General features: G+C 48.4%; 1 protein-coding gene across 15 annotated transcripts in view; it reads left to right on the forward strand.

Moving 5' to 3' along the window:
- ccnh (cyclin H) overlaps positions 1–27,843 on the forward strand; it is a 71,724-nt gene that overhangs the window by 31,395 nt on the left and 12,486 nt on the right. For all 15 annotated transcript variants that reach the window (XM_038805335.1, XM_038805333.1, XM_038805338.1 and 12 more), the window contains 3 exons: positions 9,302–9,465; positions 10,171–10,241; positions 21,405–21,516. In XM_038805335.1, the coding sequence (XP_038661263.1) occupies positions 9,302–9,465; positions 10,171–10,241; positions 21,405–21,516 (347 nt within the window). The remainder of the gene's footprint in view (positions 1–9,301; positions 9,466–10,170; positions 10,242–21,404; positions 21,517–27,843) is intronic.

The following is a 27,843-nucleotide window of genomic DNA, read 5'->3' on the forward strand; positions in this document are numbered from 1 at the left end:
GGCATCTCGTGAGATTTACGATGCTCATTCAATCTCGCGAGGCACTGCGATCTGGATCCCGTCCTCAATGGGTGGGGTCCAGCATATTCAAGTGAGTAGTTGGTCTCGCTTGAATATGTCTACGCTGGAGTTACCCAAGGCACACGATCGAATGGCCTCACCTCAGAGACCCTGCCCTGACGCCATTCAGCTCTGGTTTCCACAGATGTGGACCAGACATAGCAGCACTTGTTTGGGGAGGGGGGGGGGAGGGAGGGGACGAGTCTCCTAAACAATTGGAGGCCCTGGGTTGTTCGGGCTCTGGGCAGGGTGGTACCCCCCAAGGTCACCGGACACCATGCCACTGCCGGTCTGGAACCCTGACACTGCCACTCTGGCACCTCCAGGTGGCACTGCCAGGCTGGCTTGGTCGCTGACAGTGCCAAGGTGCCGTGTGCCTAGTTGCCTGTGTCAGGGATCGAGCCCGGGGGTGACCTGCTGTTATGAAGTTGGGTGCGGGAAAGGGGGGCCAGGGGAGTTCAATGTTATAGGATTTTCACAGTACCCTCATTGCAGTAATGTAAGCCTACTTGTGACACTAATAAAGATTATTATTATTATTATTCGAATTTGGTCCATCAAGTGTGCTTCGCCATTCGATCATGACTGATATGTTCCTCATCCCCATGCACCTGCCTTCTCCCTGTAACCCCATATTTTCATATTAATCAAGAAATCCCCTTATTGATCACAAACACCATATTTGCGCTTGGGGTGCTGTTACCTACAGTGTTACAGACGAAGAGCTGGATGGTGAAATCAGCCAGAGTAGTTCTTTCTTACAACACATGAGCTAGGAGCAATCTGGGCGCCATGCACTGGTGAACTGAGCTTGTCCGTGCATGAAATTAGTCTTAAGTACGGCCTCGGGGTGGGGGGGGGGGGGGGATTGGTTTAGCCACCTCCCATTTATTAAATGTTATTTCTCACAAGTGTAGAGTGCTGAGGGAAAACCCAAAGGCGTTCTACACTTATGTGAGAAATAAAAGGATGATCAGAGTGAGAGTAGGGTCGATCAGGGATAGTGGAAGGGACTTGTGCCTGGAGTCTGAGGAGGTAGGGGAGGTCCTAAATGAATATTTTTCTTCAGTATTCACTGGAGAGAGTGACCTTGTTGCTCGTGAGAACAGCGTGAACCAGGTTAATAGGCTCTAACAGGTTGATATGAAGAAGGAGGATGTGCTAGAAATTTTGGAAAAGCATCAGGATAGATAAGTCCCCTGGGCCAGACGGGATATACCCAAGGTTGCTACGGGAAGCGAGGGAGGAGATTGCTGCGCCGTTGGCGATGATCTTTGCATCCTCACTCTCCACTGGAGTAGTACCGGATGATTGGGGGGAGGCGAATGTTGTTCCTCTGTTCAAGAAAGGGAATAGGGAAATCCCTGGGAATTGCAGACCAGTCAGTCTTATGTCTGTGGTGAGCAAAATACTTGAAAGAATTCTGAGAGATAGCATTTATGATTATTTAGAAAAACATAGCTTGATTAAAGACAGTCAGCATGGCTTTGTGAGGGACACGTTATGCATCACAAGCCTCATTGAATTCTTTGAGGATGTGACGAGACACATTGATGAAGGTCGGGCTGTGGATATGGTGTATATAGATTTCAGAAAGGCATTTGATAGGTTTCCCCATGGTAGGCTCATTCAAAATCAGTGGGCATGGCATGCAGGGAAATGTGGCTGTCTGGATACAGAATTGGCTGGCCGAAAGAAGACGGCAAGTGGTAGTGGATGGAAAGTATTCCGCCTGGAGGTCGATGACCAATGGTGTCCCGCAAGGATCTAGAACATAGAACATAGAAAAATACAGCACTGAACAGGACCTTCGGCCTACGATATTGTGCCGAACTTTTGTCCTAGATTAAGAACAAATTAATCTACACCCCATCATTCTACTGTAATCCATGTACCTATCCAATAGCCGCTTGAAGGTCCCTAATGTTTCCGACTCAACTACTTCCACAGGCAGTGCATTCTATGCCACCACGACTCTCTGGGTAAAGAACCTACCTCTGACATCCCCCCTATATCTTCCACCATTCACCTTAAATTTATGTCCCCTTGTAATGGTTTGTTCCACCCGGGGAAAAAGTCTCTGACTGTCTACTCTATCTATTCCCCTGATCATCTTATAAACGTCTATCAAGTCGCCCCTCATCCTTCTCCATTCTAATGAGAAAAGACCGAGCACCCTCAACCTTTCCTACTCTCCATTCCAGGCAACATCCTGGTAAATCTCCTTTGCACCTTTTCCAAAGCTTCCACATCCTTCCTAAAATGAGGCGACCAGAACTGCACACAGTACTCCAAATGTGGCCGTATCAAGGCTTTGTACAGCTGCATCATCACCTCACGGCTCTTAAATTCAATTCCTCTGCTAATGAACGCTAGCACACCATAGGCCTTCTTCACAGCTCTATCCACTGGAGTGGCAACTTTCAAAGATCTATGAACATAGACCCCAAGATCTCTCTGCTTCTCTACATTGCCAAGAACCCTACCGTTAACCCTGTATTCCGCATTCCTATTTGTCCTTCCAAAATGGACAACCTCACACTTTTCAGGGTTAAACTCCATCTGCCACTTCTCAGCCCAGCTCTGCATCCTATCTGTCTCTGCAGCCGACAACAGCCCTCCTCACTATCCACAACCACCAATCTTCGTATCGTCTGCAAATTTACTGACCCATCCTTCAACTCCCTCATCCAAGTCAATAATGAAAATCACAAACAGCAGAGGACCCAGAACTGATCCCTGCAGCACGCCACTGGTAACTAGGCTCCAGGCTGAATATTTGCCATCCACCACCACTCTCTCATTTCTATCGGTTAGCCAGTTTGTTATCCAACTGGCCAAATTTCCCACTATCCCATGCCTCCTTACTTTCTGCATAAGCCTACCATGGGGAACCTTATCAAATACCTTACTAAAATCCATGTACACCACATCCACTGCTTTACCTTCATCCATATGCTTGGTCACCACCTCAAAGAATTCAATAAGACTTGTGAGGCAAGACCTACCGCTCACCAATCCGTGCAGACTATCCCTAATCAAGCAACGCCTTTCCAGATGCTCAGAAATCCTATCCCTCTGTCCCCTTTCCATTACTTTGCCTACCACCGAAGTAAGACTAACTGGCCTGTAATTCCCAGGGTTATCTCTATTACCTTTTTTGAAAAGCGGCACAACATTCACCACTCTCCAATCCCCTGGTACCACCCCTGTTGACAGTGAGGATGAAAAGATTGCCAACGGCTCTGCAATTTCATCCCTTGCTTCCTATAGAATCCTTGGATATATCCCGTCAGGCCCGGGGGACTCTTCTATCCTCAAGTTTTTCAAAATGCCCAACACATCTTCCTTCCGAACAAGTATCTCCTCGAGCTTACCAGTCTGTTTCACACTGTCCTCTCCAACAATATGGCCCCTCTCATTCGTAAATACTGAAGTAAAGTACTCGTTCAAGACCTCTCCTATCTCTTCTGACTCGATACACAATCTCCCGCTACTGTCCTTGATCGGACCCACCCTCTCCCTAGTCATTCTCATATTTCTCACATGTATAAAAGGCCTTGGGGTTTTCCTTGATTCTACCTGCCAAAGATTTTTCATGCCCTCTCTTAGCTCTCCTAATCCCTTTCTTCAGTTCCCTCCTGGCTATCTTGTATCCCTCAAGTGCCCTGTCTGAACCTTATTTCCTCAGCTTTACATAAGTATCCTTCTTCCTCTTAACAAGACATGGTTCCCTCACTCGATCATCTCTTCCCTGCCTGATAGGGACATGCATGTCAAGGACAATAGTATCTGTTCCTTGAACAAGTTGCACATTTCAATTGTGTCCTTCCCTGACAGCCTATGTTCCCAACTTATGCACTTCAGTTCTTGTCTGACAGCATCATATTTACCCTTCCCCCAATTGTAAACCTTGCCCTGTTGCACGCACCTATCCCTCTCCATTACTAAAGTGAACGTCACAGAATTGTGGTCACTATCTCCAAAATGCTCCCCCACTAACAAATCTATCACTTGCCTTGGTTTGTTACCAAGTACCAAATCCAAAATGGCCTCCCCTCTGGTCGGACAATCCACATGCTGTGTTAGACAAGCTTCCTGGACACACTGCACAAACCCCACCCCATCCAAACTATTTGATCTGAAGATTTTCCACTCAATATTTGGGAAGTTGAAGTTACCCATGACTACCACCCTGTGACTTCTGCACCTTTCCAAAATCTGTTTCCCAATCTGTTCCTCCATATCTCTGCTGCTATTGGGGGGCCTATAGAAAACTCCCCACAAGGTGACTGCTCCTTTCCTATTTCTGACTTCAACCCATACTACCTCAGTAGGCAGATCCTCCTCAAACTGCCTTTCTGCAGCTGTTACACTATCTCTAATTAATATGTAACCCCCCCCCCCCCCCACCTCTTTTATCACCCTCCCTAATCTTATTGAAACATCTATTACCAGGAACCTCCAACAATCATTTCTGCCCCTCTTCTCACCAAATTTCCGTGATGGCCGCCACATCGTAGTCCCAAGTATCGATCCATGCCTTAAGTTCACCCACCTTATTCCTGATGCTTCTTGCGTTGAAGTATATACACTTCAACCCATCTCTGTGCCTGCAAGTACTCTCCTTTGTCAGTGTTACCTTCCCCACTGCCTCACTACACGCTTTGGCGTACTGAACATTGGCTACCTTAGTTGCTGGACTACAAGTCCGGTTCCCATTCCCCGGCCAAATTAGTTTAAACCCTCCCGAAGAGTACTAGAAAACCTTCCTCCCAGGATATTGGTGCCCCTCTGGTTTGGATGCAACCCGTACTGCTTGTACAGGTCCCACCTTCCCCAGAATGCGCTCATATTATCCAAATACCTGAAGCCCTCCCTCCTACACCATTCCTGCAGTCACGTGTTCAACTGCACTCTCTCCCTATTCCTAGCTTTGCTATCACGTGGCACCGGCAACAAACCAGAGATGACAACTCTGTCCTGACTTTTAACTTCCAGCCTGACTCCCTAAACTTGTTTATTACATCCACACCCCTTTTCCTACCTACGTTGTTGGTACCAATGTGCACCATGACTTCTGGCTGCTCACCCTACCCCTTAAGGATCCTGAAGACACGATCCGAGACATCCCTGGCACCCGGGAGGCAACATACCTTCCTGGAGTCTCGCTCGCGACCACATAATCTCCTATCTATTCCCCTAACCATTGAGTCTCATATCACTATTGCTTTTCTATTCTCCCCCCTTCCCTTCTAAGCCCTCGAGCCAGACTCAGTGCCAGAGACCTGGCCGCCAGGGCCTTCCCCCGGTTGGTCATCCCCCCCCCCCCCCCCCCCCAAAACAGCATCCAAAACGGTATACTTGTTTTGAAGGGGAACGGCTACGAGGGATCCCTGCACTGTCTGCCCGTTTGTTTTCTTTCCCCTGGACTGTAACCCAGCTACTCTTGTCCTGTACCTTGCGTGTGGCTACCTCCCTGTAACTCTTCTATATTACCCCCTCTGCTTCTCGGATTATCCGAAGTTCCTCCAGCTCCCTATCACAATCTCTGAGGAGCTGGAGTTGCGTGCACTTCCCACAGGTATAGTCAGTGGGGACACCGGTGGTATCCCTCACCACCCACATCCTACAGGAGGAGCATGCAACTGCCCTAGCCGCATCCCCTCTTAGCTTACAGAATACAGCTGCACTGTGGACCAACTGGAACTCCGCCCTCCGACTCTGCTCCCAGTCAGCTGTGCTCTCTTTTTAAACTCCCGGCTCCCTTCATGCTCTTTGAGGAAATGTAGGAAATGAAATGAAAGGAGCTCCTTAGACCCTCCTCACCTAACTCCCTCAGTCACCAAACTCTCACTATAGCACCCACGTTCAGCACTCCAATGCACCCACGTTCACCACTCCACTCCAATGCACCCACGTTCACCACTCCACTCCAATGCACCCACGTTCACCACTCCACTCCAATGCACCCACGTTCACCACTCCACTCCAATGCACCCACGTTCACCACTCCACTCCAATGCACCCACGTTCAGCACTCGGTGCAAACAAAGTCTGCACTGTAACTAGCTCAGATTTATACGGTGACTCTAGCCTCTGAAAACTGGCCTAATTCCAATTAACTAATTAACAAGCTCCAGCTGCAAGTAGTTACAAGTAGAACCGTTGTTTAAAGCTGATTGAAAATTCATCTTCTTCTCAACCAAACAGCCATTTTTAAGGTAATTAACTAAATAAAAGAAAGACTAGACTTTAGATACAAATAAAAAATAAACCCGTAATATCCCTCAAGTCACAAAACTCACCATAGCACTCAAATGCACCCAAATCCAGCACTCAGTGCAAAAAAAAATGACATGGATGAGGAAGAAGGGTGGGTTAATAAGTTTGCCAATGACACGAAGGTTGGTGGAGTTGTAGATAGTGTTGAGGGCTGTTGCAGGTTAGGGATGCAGAGCTGGGCTGAGAAGTGGCAGATTGAGTTCAACCTAGATAAATGTGAAGTGATTCATTTTGGAAGGTCAAATTTGAATGCTGAATACAGGATTAAAGGCAGGATTCTTGGAAGTGTGGAGGAACAGAGGGATCTTTGGGACCACTTACATAGATCCCTCAAAGTTTCCACCCAGGTTGATGGGGTTGTTAAGTAGGCGTATGGTGTGTTGGCTTTCATTAACAGGGGGATTGAGTTTAAGAGAGGCGAGGTTTTACTACAGCTTTATAAAACCCTGGTTAGACCACACTTGGAATATTGTGTCCAGTTCTGGTCGCCTCATTATAGGAAGTAGGATGTGGATGCTTTGGAGAGGGTGCAGAGGAGAGTTACCAGGATGTTGCCTGGACTGGAGGGCATGTCTTATGAAGAAAGGTTGAGGGAGCTAGGGCTTTTTTCGCTGGAGCAAAGAAGGAAGGGAGGTGACTTGATAGAGATGTACAAGGTGATGAGAGGCATAGATAGCGTGGATAGCCAGAGACTTCTCCCCAGGGTGGAAATGGCTGTCACGAGGGACATCATTTTAAGGTGATTGGAGGAAGGAATAGGTGAGATGGGAGGTAGGTCCTTAAGACAGAGTGGTGGGTACGTGGAATGCACTGTCGGCAGAGGTGGTGGGAGTCAGATTCATTAGGGACATTTAAGCGACTCTTGGATAGGCACAAGGACAGCAGTAAATTGAAGGGGTGTAGGCTAGGTTGATCTTAGATTAGTATAAATGGTTGGCACAACATCGTGGGACGAAGAGCCTGTACTGTGCTGTACTGTTCTATGTTGCGAGGGTCTCTGCGTCCATCACTCTTTTCAGGCAGTAAATTCCACACGCACCAACCTCTGGTAAAATGTTTTTCCTCGCATCCCCTCTAAGCCTCCTGCCCCTAACCTTAAATCTATGCCCCCTGGTCATAAATCCATTCCCCGAGGGGAAAAGTTTGATCCTGTCTATTCTATCTATGCCCACCATCATTTTATACATCTCAATCATGTTCCCCCTCAGTCTCCTCTGTTCCAAGGTAAACAATCCAGTCTATTCAATCTCTTTGTAACTAACACCCCTGGTAAATCTCCCCTGCACCCTTTCCAGTACAATCACATCCCTCCTATAATGTGGATTCCAGAACTGCGCACAATACTCTAGCTCTGGCCTAACCAGCATAACTTCCTTGCTCTTAAACTCCATGCTTCTGATAATAAATGCTTTCTTAAGCACCGTATCGACCTTTTCTGCTACGTTAAGGGACGGGTGAACATGCACACCAAGATCCCTCCAATCCTCTGTGTTTCCCGGGGTCCTGCCGTGTATCATGTAATCCCGTGCCTTGTTTGTCCTACCCAAATGCATCATCTCATACTCATCCAGATTCATAGAATTTACAGTGGAGAAGGAGGCCACTTGGCTCATCAAGTCTGCACTGGCCCTTGGAAAGAGCACCCCACACCTCCACCGTCTACCCTGCAACCCAACACAACCTTTTTTGCACTCCAAGGGCTATTCAACATGACCAATCCACCTAATCTGCACATTTTTGGACTTGGATTGAATTCCATTTGCCACTGATTAGCCCAATGTAATTAAAATCTGTCAATATGTTTTCGAGATGTATTGTTTACAGGGTTGAAAACTCTGCCCAACTTCAGTGGCAGAGGTTTCAAAAATAACTGCTTTTAGCTGCTATTATGAAGCTGATTAGCTGAAGTTACTCCACCTGGTGGACACTTTTGCTGCTCTACAGAGCATTTCACATTGGAGGTCACACTGAAAGCACAATGGATGTGAAACTTGGTTTTTAACTCAAAAGAAAATTAACTCCCAAAATCTTTACGTTTTAGGGTTTATGCACATTTTAATATTGTGAACTGATATTTATTTTCTCCTGACCTTTTGGGATGTGGCAAAGGCTTGTAAGCATGATCACTACTTCCAAAAGCATTTTTTAGTTGCTAAGGTGCCATTGAATATTTACTCTTGCTTTATGTGAAGAAACTCTTCCAATTTCCTGGTGTGCAGGAGAATGATTGGCTGAAATGGAGAGCTTTCTCCTGCCAACCCTAATTCACAATTAATTAACTTTGTCCTAATTATAAAAAATTGAGCAATTGCAAAGGTTCAACTTCCAAATAAATCTGAAATATAATTTTATCTAAATAGCTTAGTGATGAGATTGTCTGTTCTGCTACTTTTGGTGGATTACTATCCAACAGAACTAAGACAGATGTTTTTTGAGACTCTAAATTCCACTGTGTGGCCATTATATTGCTCACGGAGGTTTTCGTGCTCTAAGTGTTTAATTTTATATTGCTGGTATTGATAGGAATAAGGCAGCAAACTTGGTATGGGCAGCTTGATTATTGTTTTATTTCACAGTTAAGGCTGACTGCAATTAGTAATTTTCTGGAAGGCATGAAAATTTACGCTGCCTTTTATTGACCCAAATGTAATTTTTAAAAGCGTGACTATTCACTCTACATAGAATCTGAAGTTATGCATTGGCAATCTATCTTCAGGTTTCGGGGATCCATTGGTATAGGTTGCAAGTTACAAGTGCATTGAAAAAAGTCATAAATCAAATTACAGTTTTTCCTCAAAGACTGTATAACTACTGATGAGAGCAGATATGGGGAAAAAAGGGAAGCTTTTCAGTTCGAAGAAAGATGAAATATTACATCGGCAAAAAGTATTATTATTACTTGCTAATTGTGGAATTATATTTTTCTGGACAATTGTCATTTTTTTTTCCTGTTCAGACTCGATACACAGCTATAGAAAATCCAGAAGTTTTGCGAAAAACAGCAGATGAGTTTCTGAGCCGAGCAACTATGACTGATGCTGGTCTTCTCTTTACACCATCGCAGATAGCAATAGCAGCTATTCATTTCAGTGCCTCCAGAGCCGGCATTAATATGGATAGGTATGATACCCGTTAAAGTTTCAACTGTTTTATGGCTTTATGAAAATATTTTTAATCAAACGATCATGCTTATATATTTTTGAAATCTTTCTAATTCTCTGTTGAGGGCTCCATACCATATTATATATTTTGCATTCTAACTTAAAACCAATTTAAATGCTAGCTAAGATGGAAGTATAATTCTCTTCAGTGCTTTAAGTTTTAGAAACCTGTGGCATTTAGGCACAGGCAAACCATTGATAAATGCAAATAAAGCAAGGAGAATTGTAATTTTTGCAGAAAACTGTTGATAACAAAATGAGTGTATAAAGTAGAAGAAAATAGAACATTTAAATTGCGATACAGTGGATAAAAAAGCTAACGTGTGCATGAAGTAGTTGTAGTTGTTTTCATGTTCTGTTGTTTTCATGTTCTGGAAGTTAAGAGTTGAAGAGGGTGGAAATATGTAGGAATTAGAAATGACAGATGCACTAAATTCTTTTTGTAATACTTGAATGAATGAAAATCTAGAATTCTAGATTGTTCAGGTGTTATCAAATTCCTTTTTGAAAGTGGGACCAGAAGATCCCACTGCCAGCCAACAGAAGGCCACCCCCCTCCGCTGAGAAATATGCCATTTATGTTGACGTGCATGAGTGAAATTATCGCTTTCATATACTCACTGCAGCATTGTTCTTAGTTTTAATTTTGTATTTTATACTTTAGCTACTTGACAGAATGCCTTATGCTAAAAGACACCAATGAATGCCTGTCAAAGCTGATTGAAGGAATCAGATGTAAGTAATCTTGCGTAGTTATTATGGAAGATTGAATTTTCATTACTTGTAATTGTAATTAATCCAGATCAGTTATTTGTCTAACGTGACCGCTTTTGCTTCAGATCAAACATATAATGTTATAGTTTTCCATTGTAATGATGGAATGCAGTGTTCCTCCATGTGTTTTTAAAATAAAATTTTCATGGGATGGAGGCATCGCTGGGAAGGCCAGCATTTGTTGCCCATCCCTAATTTCACTTAAACTTGCTGGGTCATTTGAGAAGACAGTTACGAGTCAACCACATGTAGGCCAGACCGGGTAAGGATTGCAGATTTCCTTCCCTAAAAGACATTCATGAACCAGATGGGTTTTTAATCGGTAAAGGTTTCATGATCATCATTCGACTTATAATTCCAGATTTATTTATTTTTTTAAATAATTTTTATTGAAAACTTTTGTATTTATATAACAGCAACGAACCGCAATAAAATACCAACAATAACAATAATGATAACAGTCATAAACATTCGCCCATCCTCAATGAACAACAAAACATATTAAAAACAACTTAAATTAACTAACCATAGGAAGAAAAAAAAATAGAAACAAGACAGAACACCCTCCCCGGGTTGCTGCTGCTATTGACCAAGATACCTATCTTTGAGCCAGAAAGTCCAGAAAAGGCTGCCACCGTTTATAGAACCCTTGTACTGATCCTCTCAGGGCAAATTTGACCCTCTTCAATTTTATAAATCCCGCCATGACACTGATCCAGGTCTCCACACTTGGGGGGGCCTCGCATCTTTCCACTGCATCAAGATCCTCCGCCGGGCTACTAGGGACGCAAAGGCCAGAACACCGGCCTCTTTCGCCTCCTGCACTCCCGGCTCCGCCGCAACTCCAAAATTCGCGAGTCCCCACCCTGGTTTGACCCTGGATCCAACCACCCTCGACACCGTCCCCGCCACCCCCTTCCAGAATTCTTCCAGTGCCGGGCATGCCCAGAACATATGGGCATGATTCGCTGGACTTCCCGGACACCTGGTGCACCTGTCCTCACCCCCAAAGAACCTACTCATCCGAGTCACAGACATATGGGCCCGATGCAGCACCTTAAATTGGATGAGACTAAGCCTCGCACAAGAAGAGGAAGAGTTGACTCTCTCCAAGGCACCCGCCCAAGTCCCATCCTCTATCTGCTCCCCTAGTTCCCCCTCCCATTTAGCCTTCAGCTCCTCCACTGACGACTCCTCCACCTCCTGCATTACCTTATAAATGTCAGACACCTTCCCCCTCTCCGACCCACACCCCCGAAAGCACTCTGTCCATCGCCTCCCGCGAGGGCAGCAAAGGAAATTCCTCCAATTGTCGCCCAGCAAACGCCTTTACCTGCAAGTATCTGAACATGTTCCCTTGGGGGAGCCCACATTTATCTTCCAGTTCCCCCAGGCCCGCAAACCTCCCGCCAATAAACAGGTCCCTCAATTTACTGATGCCCACCCTTTGTCACCCCTTAAACCCCCCATCAGTGTTCCCCGGGATGAACTGATGATTTCCACCTAATGGAGCCTCCATCGAGCCCCTTGTTTTCCCCCCTATGCCATCTCCACTGTCCCCAGATTCTTAGGGTCGCCGCCACCACCGGGCTCGTGGTATACCTCTTAGGAGAGAGCGGCAACGGCGCCGTTACCAGGGCACCCAGGCTCATACCTCTACAAGACGCCATCTCCATTCTTTTCCACACACACACCCCCCCCCCCCCCCCCCCCCCCCCCCCACCCTCCCCATCACCCATTTACGCACCATTGACACATCGGCCACCCAATAGTACCCCAAAAGGTTGGGCAGCGCCAGCCCGCCTCTATCCCTCCCTCGCTCCAGGAAAACCCTCTTCACTCAGAGTTCCATGTGTCCACACGAAGCTCAAAATGCTGCTAAAGAAGGCCCTGGGGATGAAGATGGGCAGGCACTGAAAGAGGAACAAGAACCTCGGCAGCACCGTCATTTTGACGGACTGCACCCTCCCCGCCAACGACAATGGCAGCATGTCCCACCTCTTGAACTCCTCTTCCATCTGATCCACAAGCCTGGTGAAATTATGCTTGTGAAGAGTCCCCCAGTCCCTGGCCACCTGCACCCCCAGGTACCTAAAACTCTCCCCTGCCCTCCTAAGCGGGAGCCTACCAGTTCCCTCCTCCTTGTCCCCAGGTTGCACCACAAACACCTCACTCTTGCCTAAATTTAGTTTATAGCCTGAAAAGGTCCCAAACTCAGCTAGCAGCTCCATCACCCCCGGCATCCCTCCCACCGGGTCCGCCACATACAGTAGCAGGTCATCGGCATACAACGACACCATATGTTCCTCCCCACCCCGCACCAAATCCCTCCACCTCCCTGAATCCCTCAACCCATCGCCAACGGCTCGATTGCCAATGCAAACAACAAGAGGGACAGGGGGCAACCCTGCCTGGTCCCTCGGTAAAGCCGGAAGTACTCCGACCTCCTCCCATTCGTGGCCACACACGCCATCGGGGCCTCATATAGCAGCCTCACCCATCTAATAAACCCATCACCAAATCCAAACCTCCCCAACACCTCCCATAAGTACCCCCACTCCACTCTTATCGAAGGCCTTCTCCGCATCCAGCGCCACCATTATCTCAGCCTCCCCCTCAATCGCCGGCATCATGATGACATTCAACAACCTCCGCACATTCGTGTTCAGCTGCCTTCCCTTAACAAAACCTGTCTGGTCCTCGTGTACAACCCCTGGCACACAGTCCTCTATCCTGGTGGCCAGGATCTTTGCCAGCACCTTGGCATCCACATTAAGGAGAGATATGGGCCTGTATGAACCACACTGCTGGGGGTCCTTGTCCCTCTTTAAGATTAAAGAAATCAGCGCCCGCGACATCGTCGGGGACAAAGTCCCCCCTTCCCACGCCTCATTAAGTATCCGCACCAGCAAGGGGCCCACTAGGTCCACAAACTTTTTGTAAAACTCCACCGGGAACCCATCCGGCCCCGGCGCCTTCCCTGATTGCATCTGCCCGATCCCCTTAACCAGCTCCTCCAGCTCAATCGGCGCCCCCAACCCCTCCACCTGCTCCTCCTGCACCTTCGGGAACGATAGCCCGTCGAGAAACCTCTCCATTCCCCTCCTCTCCACCGTTGGCTCCGACCGGTACAGTTCCCCGTAAAAGTCCTTGAAGACCACATTCACCTCTACCCCCTTCCGCACCACATTCCCACTCTTATCTCTCACTCCAGCAATTTCCCTAGCCGCATCCCGCTTGCGGAGCTGATGAGCCAGCATCCTACTTGCCTTTTCACCATGTTCATACACTGCCCCTTGTGCCTTCCTCCACTGTGCCTCCGCCTTTCTAGTGGTCAGCAAATCAAATTTAGCCTGTAGGATGCGCCTCTCCCCCAACAATCCCTCCTCTGGTGCCTCCGCGTACCTCCTATCTACCTCTAGCATCTTCCCCACCAGTCTATCCCTCTCACTCCTCTCGCTCCTCTCCCTGTGTGCCCGGATGGATATCAGCTCCCCACGAATCACTGCCTTCAAGGATTCCGAGACCATCCCCACCCAGACCTCCCCTGTATCATTCACCTCGAGGTACCCCTCAATACTTGCCCGGACCCTCCTGCACACCTCCTCCTCCGCCAACAACCCCACATCCAACCGCCACAACGGGCGCTGGTCCCGCACCTCCCCCATCTCCAACTCCATCCAATGCGGAGCGTTGTCGGAGATTGCAATGGCCGAATATTCGGCCTCCTCCACTCTCGGAATCAGTCCCCTACTCACCACGAAGAAGTCTATCCAAGAATAAACCCTATGTACATGGGAGAAGAAAGAGTACTCCCGTGCCCTCGGCCTCACAAACCTCCATGGGTCCACCCCTCCCATCTGGTCCATAAACCCCCTCAGTACCTTGGCCGCCGCCGGCCTCCTACCCGTCCTTGAACTGGACCGATCCAGTGAAGGATCCAACACCGTATTGAAGTCCGCCCCATAATCAGACCTCCCGCCTCTAGATCCGGGACACGTCCCAGCATACGCCTCATAAAGCCCGCATCATCCCAATTTGGGGCATACACACTAGCAAGTACCACCTTCTCTCCCTGTAGCTTGCCCCTTACCATAACAAACCTACCCCCCTTATCCGCCACCACCTCAGATGCCTCAAACGACACATTTTTCCCCACCAGAATCGCCACTCCCCGGTTCTTCACACCCAACCCAGAGTGGAAAACCTGCCCCACCCACCCCTTCCTCAGACAGACCTGGTCCGCCACCTTCAGGTGGGTCTCCTGAAGCATTGCCACATCTGCCTTTAGCCCCCTCAGATGAGCAAGTGCCCTAGACCGCTTCACCGGCCCATTCAGTCGCATTCCAGGTGACAAACCGGATCAGAGGGCGTCCCGGCCCCATCCCCGTCGACTAGCCATAGCCCGTCGACTGCACGCCCCAGGCGAGCACCCCCCCGCCCGACCCAGTCCCCACGGCGACAACACCTCACCTCTGTCCCCCCCGGCCCACACCAGCTCCTTCCTGACACTGCCAGCAGCAACCAGAGGAAAGCCCGCGCTTTCGCACTGCCCCACCACACCCTTCTGACGCAGCTCCCAAATACCAGCCCCACTCCATACCCCCAACCCTATACAGAATACAACAAACCCCCCAACCCCCCCCCCCCCGCAAAATACAAAACTCAAACAATGCCCCCCAACAAAAAACAGAACAACACCCCAATAAATAACCATATCAAAAGTACAGAAAAAACACAGCAACAGCAGAAACCAGCAATAAAGCATTACAACCGAACCCCTAGTTCGAGTCCAGCTTCTCCGTCCGCACGAAGGTTCACGCCTCCTCCGGGGAATCAAAATAATAATGCCGCTCCAAATAAGTTACCCATAAGCGCGCAGGCTGCAACATTCCAAACTTTATTTTCTTCTTATAGAGCACCTCCTTTGTCCGATTAAACCCGGACCGCCGCTTAGCCACCTCCGCACTCCAATCCTGGTAGATCCATACTACCCCATTCTCCCAATTGCTGCTCTTCACCCTTTTGGCCCAGCGCAGTGCACACTCCCGATCACTGAACCAGTGGAACCTCACCAGCACCGCACACGGGGGTTCATTCTCATTGGGCCTCCTGGCCAGTACTCTGTGGGCTCCCTCCAGCTCCAGGGGCAGATGGAAAGATCCTGTCCCCACTAGCGAGTTCAGCATCGTGGCCACGTAGGTTGTCAGATCCGACCCCTCCAGCCCCTCCGCAAGGCCCAATATCCTCAGATTCTTCCGCCTCATGCGGTGATCAAGCTCCTCGAAGCGGTCTTGCCACTTATGGAGTGCCTCGTGCCCCTCCACCTTACGAGGACCACGGCCTCCTCCTCTCGTTCAGCGGCCTGCGCCTGCAATGCCTGGATGGCAGCACCCTGGCTCGTCTGAATCTCCGAAAGCTTTTTATTCGTTTCCTGCAGAGAGCTCAGCACCTCAGCCTTAAAATCTGCAAAGCAGCGCATGAGAGCAGCTTGCTGCTCCTGCGCCCACAGCCTCCACTCCTCTGGTGCTCCGCCGGCTGCCATCTTGGAATCCTTCCCCCGTTTTTTCTGGGGAGCTGCTGCCGTTTTTTCCCCCTTTCCACTCCGAGTTCGAGTCATGAAATGTGGAGAAAGTTGATCACCACACCTTCTCCCACCGGGAGACGTCGAAAAAATTCCGTTTTGGGCTCTAAAAAGAGCCGAAAAGTCCGTTCGAATCGGGAGCTCCCAAAATTGCGGCTTCCTACGTCATCGCCGCCACCGGAAGTCATAATTCCAGATTTTTATTTAATTCAAATTTTGCCATTTACCATGATGGGATTCAGACCGTGGGTCTTTGGATTACTAGTCCAGTGACAATACCACTGCACCATTGTCGTCCTCCTATTCTATTATCATTGAATTAGAGTGCTACGGCATAAAATGGTGGAGTTGTGGATAGTGAGGAGGGCTGTTGTCGGCTTCAAAGAGCCATAGATAGAATGCAGAGCTGGGCTGAGAAGTGGCAGATGGAGTTTAACCCTGACAAGTGTGAGGTTGTCCATTTTGGAAGGACAAATCTGAATGCGGAATACAGGGTTAATGGTAGGGTTCTTGGCAATGTGGAGGAGCAGAGAGATCTTGGGGTCTATGTTCATAGTTCTTTGAAAGTTGCCACTCAAGTGGATAGAGCTGTGAAGAAGGCCTATGGTGTGCTAGCGTTCATTAGCAGAGGGATTGAATTTAAGAGCCGTGAGGTGATGATGCAGCTGTACAAAACCTTGGTCAGGCCACATTTGGAGTACTGTGTGCAGTTCTGGTCACCTCATTTTAGGAAGGATGTGGAAGCTTTGGAAAAGGTGCAAAGGAGATTTACCAGGATGTTGCCTGGAATGGAGAGTAGGTCATACGAGGAAAGGTTGAGGGTGCTAGGCCTTTTCTCATTAGAACGGAGAAGGATGAGGGGCGACTTGATAGAGGTTTATAAGATGATCAGGGGAATAGATAGAGTAGACAGTCAGAGACTTTTTCCCCGGGTGGAACACACCATTACAAGGGGACATAAATTTAAGATAAATGGTGGAAGATATAGAGGGGATGTCAGAGGTAGGTTCTTTACCCAGAGAGTAGTGGGGGCATGGAATGCACTGCCTGTGGTAGTAGTTGAGTCGGAAAAGTTAGGGACCTTCAAGCGGCTATTGGATAGGTACTTGGATTAGGGTAGAATAATGGAGTGTAGGTTAACTTCTTAAGGGCAGCACGGTAGCATTGTGGATAGCACAATTGCTTCACAGCTCCAGGGTCCCAAGTTCGATTTCGACTTGGGTCACTGTCTGTGTGGAGTCTGCACATCCTCCCCGTGACTGCGTGGGTTTCCTCCGGGTACTCCGGTTTCCTCCCACAGTCCAAAGATGTGCAGGTTGGGTGGATTGGCCATGAAAAATTGTCCAAAATTATATGATTAACCTAGGACAAAAGTTCGGCGCAACATCGTGGGCCGAAGGGCCTGTTCTGTGCTGTATTTCTCTATATCTATAGCTGCGGCCACACCAAATTCTATAACAATGATGTGGTCCATCGAGTTTGCTTAATTCCATCTTGATATATTCTTTTTTAAGTAAATATCTCATTCTATTTTTGAAGAATTGCTGGACAATGCTTCAATATATATATTGAGGTAGAGGTTTCCACATTTTTATCACCCTGTGTGTAAAGATTTTATTCTAACCTCTAATTCTTTTTTGCAGTTATCTTTAATTTTTTTCCCTAATATTATTGTCTTTCTTACGATCACTATTTACCATATCCTAACTTCATAATCTTTAAAACCCTGTAACCCTCTCTCCTCTGGAAAAATGGCATCTATTCCAATAGTTTTTCTTTTTTTATAATGGGCTGCATGCAATAGAATCATAGGAGGTAGCTATGAAGCCCATGGTGCCTGTGTGAGCTCTTTTTGAAGTAGCAATCCAATTAGACCCACTCCCCTGCTTTTTCCCAACAAATTTATTTTCTAAATGTCAAAGTAAATGGTTGTTTGATGAAATATGAAGTAATAGTTGATTAGGATAATGTAAATCATGCGGACTTCTGGAAGGTGTTTAATTAAAAGGCCACAGTAGATGTTTTAGCAATATTTAACTCAATGAGATTAATGAATATGGGCAGCTTGGATACAAAATTATCTAAGGGACAGAAAGCAGAAGAGTAATGGTAGATGAATGTTTTACAAATAAGATTGAGGTTTACAGTGCTGTCCACCAGGCATTGATATTGAGACTAGTGCTCTTTGGGTATAAAGGGTACATTTCAAAGTTTGCAGATGATATGAAACTCGAAAATGTAGACAATGAAGACAGGGTTTTAACAGATTTCAGGAGGGCATTGACTGGTGAAACAGGCACACATGGCAGATGAAGTTTAATGCAGAGATGGGACACAAAGCTTTGCAAATCTCTGGTTAGGCCTCAGCTGAAGTTATTGTGTCCACGTTTAGTCAGCACACCTTGGGAAAGAACCTTGGAGAGGGTGTAGCGGTTCAGCAGGATGATACCCGGGATGTAGAGAGTGTATAGATGTGTTAAAAATCATGAGGTGTTTTCATAGAATAAATAGGGAGAATTTGTTTCCTGTGGCAGGAGGATCACTAACCACAGGATTTTACTTAATTGGCAAAAGCACCTGAGAGGAGATGACAATTCTAACTGTGCTAACTGATCCAAAATTTGTGCATTGGAGGCAGTTTTATGAGCTTAGAGTAGAACATTGGATATTTACTTGAAAGGGGAAGGGGTTATGGAGGGAAAAAAACAAGGTAGTGGTTTTCAAGAGCTGGTAGAGGCAGGAAAGAACAGATAACGTCCTTTTGTATTGTATGTTTCTAGGCACATATCCAATTCTGTTTTGAAAGTTACTGTTGGATCTTCCTCATCTTTTCAGGCAGTGCATTACAGATCATCATAGCACTAATTGCAGCCACACTAACAAGTTCAATATTAGTTCAATGTTTTTGTATTATCACAGAATCATCGCATATACAGTGCAGAAAGAGCCCATTCAGCCAATCAAGTCTGCACCGGCCCTTGGAATGAGCACCCTACTTAAGCCGATGCCTCCACCCTATCCCAGTAACCCCAACTAATCTTGAACATTAAGGGGCAATTTAGCATGGCCGATCCACCTAACCGCAACATCCTGGGGGTTACCATTAATCAAAAACTGAACTGGACTAGCCATATCAATACTGTGGCTACCAGGGCAGATTAAAGGCTAGGTATTCTACGGCGAGTAACTCGCCTCCTGACCCCCCCAAAAAAGCTTGTCCACCATCTACAAGGCACAAATCAGGAGTGTAATGGAATACTCTCCCCTTGCTTCGGTGAGTGCAACTCTAACAAAATCTTGACACTATCCAGGACAAAGCAGCCTGCTTGATTGTTCCTCCTTCCACAAACATTCAAACCCTCCACCACCGACAAACAGTGGCAGCCTTGTGTACCATGTACAAGATGCACTGCACTAACTCACCAAGGTTCTTTAGACAGCACCTTCCAAACCCAGGACAACTACACTCTCTAGAAGGACAAGAGCAACAGATACCTGGGAACCCCCACCACCTGGAGGTTCCCCTCCAAGTCACCCAATAACCTGACTTCAAAATATATCTCCGTTCTTTCACTGTCGCTGGGGCAAAATCCTGGAACTCCATCCCTAACAACATAGTGGGTGTACCTACACCTGAAGGACTGCAGCGGCTCAAGAAGGCAACTCATCACCTTTTGAAGAGCAACTAGGGATGGGCAATAAATGCTGGCCTTACCAACGACGCCCACATCCCATGAATTAATTTTTTAAAACCTGCACATCTTCAGATTGTGTGAGGAAATCAGAGCACCCAGAGGAAACCCACACGGACACGGGGAGAAAGTGCAAACTCCACACACCGTCACCCGAGGCTGGAATTGAACCCGGGACCCTGGAGCTGTGAGGCAGCCGTGCTAACCAATATTCCACCATGCTGCCTTTAGAAATAAAGACCAGTATTTTGTTTGCCTTTGTCATGCCTTGTCAATTGCACTCTGTATCTGTAAACGTCACTCTGTTCTCGTGCATTTCAGAAAATAATAGCAAAACTATGAATTCATATTTTTCTAAACTGCATTATAACCATCCAGCTTACTGGCCTTTGTATCCTGCAGTTTTTCCACAATCCATCATCTATTTGCAATTCCATGATTGGGTGGAGTCAAAACATCTTGGGAGTGAGTCTCTCCCAAAATTTCTAAGTTTATTTGTGGCGGGATTTTATTTCTAAGTTTATTTGTGGAGGGAGTTTCCCGACGGCTCTCCCGGCGAGTTCCTCACCGCTATTCAATTACACTAAGTCACTTGTTTTAGCACTGGGGAGCTGAAATCCGAGATCGGGCCGCCATTTTGAAAGGGTGTCCCAATCTCTAAGTGAGCTTGTGGGTCGTCCACTCTCCCACCCATGGGCAATGTCACCCCCCACACACAGTCATTACCCCACACCCCCCAAGTGAGCACACTCTGCTATAGAGTCCCTGGGGGTCCTCCCTCTTCAGGCCCCCTTACAGCACCCGCTCCCTTCTCGGACTCCCCACCAATCACCCACCCAACCTCTTGGAGGCTCCTATTAACTTGCCCTGCACTCCTCCACCTTCAGTTCCACCCTCATTTCATGGGCACAGCCTGCTTGTCTCCTGGCCCTTGGCAGTACCACCCTGGAACTTGTGTACCCTTGCACTGGCAGCTTGGCAGATCCAGGGCAGCAGTGCCAAGATGCCAGCTGGGCAGTGTCGAGGTGCCTGGGTTTCAGGGGGAGGGTCATGGAGCCAACCTGCACTTATCCCGATGGTCTCCAATGGCCGTGGATCCCCCCACACCCCGGTGCTGTTCCGCCTGGTCCACATATGTGTGGACCAGCACTGTTCAACGTCCGGCTGCAGCCTCCCTGGGGAGGCCAGAGAATTGAAGGAGGCCGGTGGATCCCACGCAGGTAGGTCTCAAGTCAGTTTAGGACCGTCTTCCGTGAGCGTCATACAGTCCCGCCATTTGCGGCAGGGATTCGTCTCCGTCTCACGGAACTTCATAGAACTTCGCGAGGCGTGGAGCCTGTCGGGAGGCATGCTGCAGGCCTCTCCTGTGTTTCGCTCAAGTGAGAGTTCAACGCGGCCGGAGAATCATGCCCTTGTCTCCCTGTCCCTCCCACCCCACCAGATTTCTGTCCAAATCATTTATGCATTTAGTATATCAGAGCAACCCAGTACAAACTTCTTCTTCCTGTGGGAAACAATTCTTGACTGTTTCTCTTACTTTTACATTTTGCTAATGAATTCCAACTAACATGACCATTCCCTTAATTCCATCAACCATTATCATTGTTGCAAGTCTTTTCATATGGTACGTTCAAAATACTTCCAATAAATCTGTGTAAAGCACCTGAATAAGTACTTCCAATGAATCCATGTAAAGCACAGACACTACATTTTGTTTTATTTGCTTTGTTTTATATGGTAATTTAATGACATTTAGTCCTGTAGTTTACTTTGAATGTTAGTGTTTTCTTTAAGAACTTGAGAAAGACTTTTAATCTCAGTGTTGGTAAAATGTTTAATGTTGAGCAGGTATAAAGAACCTGGTGAAGAAATATGACCCACCCAAACCTGAGGAAGTTATTCTTCTGAAACAGAAACTTGAACATTTACACTGTTTGGACCTAGGCATCAGTACAAGTTTGTAAGTATTGACAAAAAAAGCAAACAAGTCAAATTATTGTGGTTTCAATTGCTATATAAATCCAGCTATGTTTTAGTTATATTGTTAAGCCAAAGCCTGAGGTTTGGCAGGCAAAACTTTAATTGAGCAATGGGGTGCCTTTAAAGAGGAGATAGTTTGGGTCGAGGTAGCTTTTCGCAGCTTTTCTTGATCTGAATGAGCAACCTAGACTTGAGTGAGGAAGACAAAACTTCAAATATTGTGAATGTTCCGATAATAGATTTTAAAGGATATAGGCTTGTGGAATTGGCAGATATGTTGCACATGAAATTTAATACTGAGAAATGTGAAGTGATACACTTTAGTACCAAAGCAAAATAAAACTGCTGCTGCAATCCTTATTTGCTTTTGTTACTTCCAGACTAGCGTCTGTTTTACTTGTACTTGGATATAAAGTACCTAGGAAAATTATTTGCATTAAAGATGCTGGGTGAGATTCATTGCCTTGTTGCGCTTGAGTGAGAGCACGACAATGCCAGTGAATAGTGAGAGAGGTCAAAAATGGGAACCGCAACGGGTGCCAAATGGTTTGTGATGCAACCGGCCCGCTCCTAAAGGTGAAATTGGAATCCCACTGTAGTGTGGCGAGAAACCGATGATCACCACTGAAGCCTATCTCCATACAATTAACGGGAGACACCTCTTATCCAATGGCCTCCCATGATCCAGCGGCCTCCCCAGCAAGTGGTCACGCTGGTACCGATTAGTAACTTTTTTAAAAAGTGAAGCTGGAGGAAGGGCAGCTGCGGGGACTCGAGGAGGTGAGTATCAATCTTTTCTCATAGGCAAAGAGCCTGGGGCACTGGGCTTGTGCTGCCCCTGTGTGTGGAGGAAGATGTAGGGGGCACCTGGGGAGGGTTGAGGGAGGGCCCTGGAGCCATTTCCGGTGCCGGAGGTTGGGTTTGTGCAATGGGGAAGGGACCATTGCCCAGTCCAGGAGGTGTCCCACCATTGGAGGTGGGGGGGGGGGGGGGGGGGGGGGTCTACTGGGTGGGCAACCGCACACTGATCTGCCATGCCAACCCGTAGATCACGTTTACCCTTTCCGAGGGCAACCCTAGTCCCTCTGTCTACCCCACCGACTACCCATGACCCCCACTAACCATGGAGCCCTCTGACTGTGCTGCTGAAGGCTATTGCTAAAAACAAATTGGCAATCATAGTTGATGAGCACTTCATACATCCCAAATTGATTCCCGTAGGTGGGTGTGCCATTTAACATGTGGGGTTATTGCTTAGCATTCCAATCAGACCGTGATGCCTGGACACTGTGCCTAAACACTGCGGGAGGCAACACCACATGCAGCAGTCAACATCCAAACACCCAGGGCCCTGGAGACATTTCCGGTGCCGGAGGTTGGGTTTGTGCAATGGGGAAGGGACCATTGCCCAGTCCAGGTCACATTATGTGCGGGCTTCAGGGGTACAGGGTCTGGGGTCCGGTGAGCGGAGGTCCTTGCTGCAGTCGGGTGTGCGTGGGCAGAGTGTGCTGGGGAGGGGAGTGGGGGGGATCGATTGGGGAATGGAGGGTCCCAGGGTGGAAGACAATGCTGTTTGTCAGTCTCGCACCCTCTCTCAATTCCTTACAGATATTGAACATTATGGATGATATTTTGGACGCCGCTGAACTTGCCCTAGTGATGCTGATGACGGACTGGTCAGCCAGGCGCTGAAGACGACGGTAGCAGCAGCAGCATAAACAGAGGCTCATGGCGACGTCCCATGTGCAAGACCCTGGCCCGCACCCAGAGGACCTGGCCGCCCGTCAGGCCAGGATGAGACCCAGGCGAGGCCCGCGACGTCCCAACAAATACAGGCGTCGCTGGTCTTTCGAGCAGCACGTGCAGTAGAAGGCTTCACCTCAATAAGCAGATGGTGTGGCACCTGTGACTTGTGCTCGCGGACCTAGCACCACATGGAGGAGGAGGACACCCGCTCCCGTTGGTCGTCCAGGTCACCGCAGCCCTGAACGTTTACTCCTCAGGATCATTCTAGGGCTTGTGTGGCATCTCTTCAGCTAAAGCCCGCAGGTGCATCTGACAGGTCACGGATGCCCTGTTTGCCCGGGCAGAAAATTATCTAAACTTTGACATGGGCCAAGCCCAACAAGATGCCCCGGCAGCAGGACTCTCCGCCATCGCCAGTTCAGCCCAAGTTCCGGGACTGATGGACTGCATGAGGTCCAACTGCATGTGCCCTACGTCAACAGGAAGGGGTTTCACTCCCTGAATGCCCAACTCGTGTGCAACCACCACATGAAGATCATGCACGCTTCCCAGGGAGTGTGCATGACAACTACATCCGCAGTCAGACATCCCCAGTCTCTTGGTGGAGCACCCCAGATGTTGGTTGGCTCTTGGGGGATAAGGGGTATATGCTTCGGACCTGGCTATTGACGCCAGTACTGTCAAGACCAATGCGGAGACCCGATATAACGGGCCCATGTGGCCACCCGTGCTGTCATTGAGTGGTGCATCGGACTGCTCAAAAATGTGGTTCCAATGCCTTGTGGTGTCCTGCATACACCCCCTGGAGGGTCGCCCACTTTATGGTCTGCTGTGTCCTAAAACAACCTGACACACCAGTGGGGCGACATGCTGGAGGTGGAGGATGGCCACCTCCTGAGGAGGAGCAGACCCCCCCCCCCCCCCCCCCCCCCCCCCCCCCCCGATTTCCCAGACTCACGGGGTCTGTGTTACATTATTCCAGGGTGCTAGGACTGTGTCAGCGGGTCACTGTCGAGGGCGGGAAAGGGGTGATGATTAACCGCCAGAGAGCTGAGCGCTGGTGCTCCTCAATCTGTACCATAGTCTGACCCCTGTCTGCTGAGTGCTCATGAACACCCAACAACTGCATGCAGTATGCCGGGGGGTGGGGGGGAAAGAGAGAGAGAGAGAGAGGAGGAGGGAAAGACCCCAATCCTGGGGAGATGGGGCAAGGGTTTGGAGGTTGGCCCACATTGTGGATGAAAGTGACATAGAACATACAGTGCAGAAGGAGGCCATTCGGCCCATCGAGTCTGCATCGACCCACTTAACCCTCACTCCCACCATATCCCCGTAACCCAATAACCCCATCTACCCTTTTTTTTTTTAGTCACTAAGGGCAATTTATCATGGCCAATCCACCTAACCTGAACGTCTTTGGACTATGGGAGGAAACAGGAGCACCCAGAGGAAACCCACACAGACATGGCGAGAACGTGCAGACTCTGCACAGACAGTGACCCAGCGGGGAATCGAACCTGGGACCCTGGCGCTGTGAAGCCACAGTGCTATCCACTTGTGCTGCCCACGTGACAGGTGTCATTCTGGTTGTGGTGAGAGTTAATGTATCACAGATGTGTCCACCACTGCTTCACTTTCCCGACGCTGCGGCCTCACTCCTACAAACAATCTTCCCCCAGCCCCATGCCCTCTGTGATCCTTGGCATGCTTAGCCTTCCTCGCTCTATTGCTACATTGAGGTGTTTCTCTAGATGCACATCGGAGGTGGAGGCAGACTGCTGCTTACCACATCCCATGGCCTTCGTGCCCCTGGCTGGGAGCTCTGGGGCTGGAGGACCCTGGCGTATTTGACGATAGCTCATGCATAGCCCTGCCACCCTGTCCGGTGCTGACTGCGAGATGCGGCGTCAGCGGGGTGGAACTTTGGGGAGCTGATGGGCACCATCGCCACTCCATAGGATGGGTTCGGGTTGGCATCCAGCACTCCCTCCTCCAGGTCGGTGTCCATAGGGCCCTGGGGTTCACCTCGGGACGGAGGGGCAGTGGACTGAGCCCCTGGGAGGCGGTGGCGTAGTCATATTGTCACTGGACTAGTAGACCAGAGACCCAGGGTAATGCTTTGTGGATCCACATCTGCATCAGCTCCAGGTAAACCTGGTCCAGAAGTTCAGCATCTGGCTGGGACCCAGCTGGGTCATGGATCTGACAGACTTCCAACTGCTGTCCTGTTTGGCCATTACAGCCTCCACCTGATGTGCATCTGCAACTGTGTGGTGCTCACCAGAATATGCCCCACAAGCATGATCGCTTACGTTGCCCACCGAGGTGCGTGTGCTGGTGGAGGTTGGGGATAACAGCTGTGACGTATGTACGGTGGTCCTTGGAGCTCTTCTCCAAGGTGTTCTCATGGGAGGCTGGGGTGGGGTGGGGGGTTACCCCGGTTGGGCCAGCACCGTCGCCTGTAAGTTCTGCGGGAGAATGGACATGTGGTTTGTGACCGGGATTGGTCCGTTTGAATGGCATTAAAACTCATGTTTTTTTTATTTGTTTTTGTTTTTCTTTTATAAATTTAGATTAGCCAATTATTTTTTCCAATTAAGGGGCAATTTAGCGTGGCCAATCCACCTACTCTGCACATTTTTGGGTTGTGGGGGCGAAACCCACGCAGACACGGGGAGAACGTGCAAACTCCACACGGACAGTGACCCAGAGCCGGGATCGAACCTGGGACCTCAGCGCAGTGAGGTGGTTGTGCTAACCACTAGGCCACCGTGCTGCCCTTTAAAACTCATGTTTGACAGTCCATCTGTGGATCCTCACTTGTGCGCTGTCTTCGTGTTGGTGACCACTCTGTACTCGGCCACCCCTGTAACCTCCAAGGCCTGTTCCTCGAAGGTGGTGAGGATTTTGATGTCCAGCACTCCACCGCCTGCTTGAGTCCTCTCCCACTTGTCCTGTGAGGACACAGAGGGCATTGTTAGCTGCTCAGGTGGTCCACCATGTGGGAGGGGGAGGAGGAGGTTGGGGAGGGTAGAAGGTCTCGCAGAGGGGGTTGGGGAGGGCTGGCATTGGTGGCCCAGGGCACAGCATGTTGGGCGAGGGTGGTGCCATGCGCAGTGTCATGGGGGGGGGGGGAGATGCCAATTTACCCGTTCAGCACTGTGTAGGTCGATGTAGGTCCCCCCAGTGGGCACTGGCTGTCCAATGGCTTGCCCTCTGAGACCCTCGAGGGAACAGTACATCCCTCCTGGCTTCGACTGTGATGAGAAATATTTAATAAAAATTGCAGGGTAAGCGTTGTCACTCCGCAAGTCAGTGGTTCTATCACACCTAGAGTACTTTGTCTATTTTTGGACCCCGCAGATGGTGGTTGATGTAGTGATCTTGGAAAAGTTGCAGATGGTTTCTAGCTTAAAGAATCTTGGCTCCTTAGATAGATAGGCTCAAGGATCATGCACTATTTTACTCGGAGTTTGGAAAGCTATGTTAATGCTTGCAGGCATGTCTGGTAGCTTCCTTGAACATTGTATCGAGGAAGAGATTGAATAGTTCGGGAGCTGTGACATATTCTTGCTTTCTGCTGGTCCTTCGTGCAAAGGCATCGGACATCTTGCGCAGGCACAAACACATCCAACCATGTCCTCATGTAGTAGGTGCAGGATTTTGACAAACTTATTCAGACATCCTAGGTTGGAGAACAAGTGCCATAGACCAGGTCAACTGACTGTCAACAAAATGGGTGGGATTTTCTGGTCGCGCCTGCCCTGTGACTGGAAATTCTGCCTGGGGTCAATGGACCTTGAAATGGTCCATGAAATTGTCTATCCCACCCACAGTTCCTGCAGTGGTTGGGACTGGAAGATTTACCCCATAGTCTATGAACAGCATATATAGATCTTAATGTTGCACTTTTCTTGTAGTTGTCTTGCTACAAGAACTATGTTGTGTGCTCCACGATTAGTCATAAAACCACACTGATCCTGGAAGGGCATTTTTTCTGTGAGATTTTCTAGTTGATGGTCTAACAGGGATAGCAATCACAACTTTTGTGTGCAGTTGACTCTGCCCCAGCTGCCCACAAGGAAGAATGGTGATTATGGCAAAAAAATTCTCGGGCACTGCCAAAAGCTTTGTTCCCCAAACCATTGTCTCCAAACCATTGTCTCCAAGGCCGAAGTTATGTTTCAGCCAGCACTAGGCACATACTGAAGCACTAGACATAACTGTTGATGGCACCTGTCTCAAGGCTAGAAAAATGTTCATAACTTGGTAGTGTGTTTTCTCGGGGTGCCATTACTTATGAAGGTATGTATGTGCATCCAGAAAATAAGTTCTGCCTATGGTGATTCTGTGATGTCTGGAAGCAGCATGGCATTAAGCTGAAGACTAAAATCAAACTCTAGTAGTCATAGAGTCATACGTTACAGAAGAGGCTGTTCAACCCATCGGGTATGCATCGACAAAACTACACTAATCCCACTTTCCAGCACTTGGCCCATAGCCTAGAATGTTATAACAAGAATAATCTTTATTATTGTCACAAGTAGTTATATTAACGCTG

This window comes from Scyliorhinus canicula, chromosome 8, assembly GCF_902713615.1.
Source record: "Scyliorhinus canicula chromosome 8, sScyCan1.1, whole genome shotgun sequence".
In the NCBI taxonomy this organism is placed as follows: Eukaryota; Metazoa; Chordata; class Chondrichthyes; order Carcharhiniformes; family Scyliorhinidae; genus Scyliorhinus; species Scyliorhinus canicula.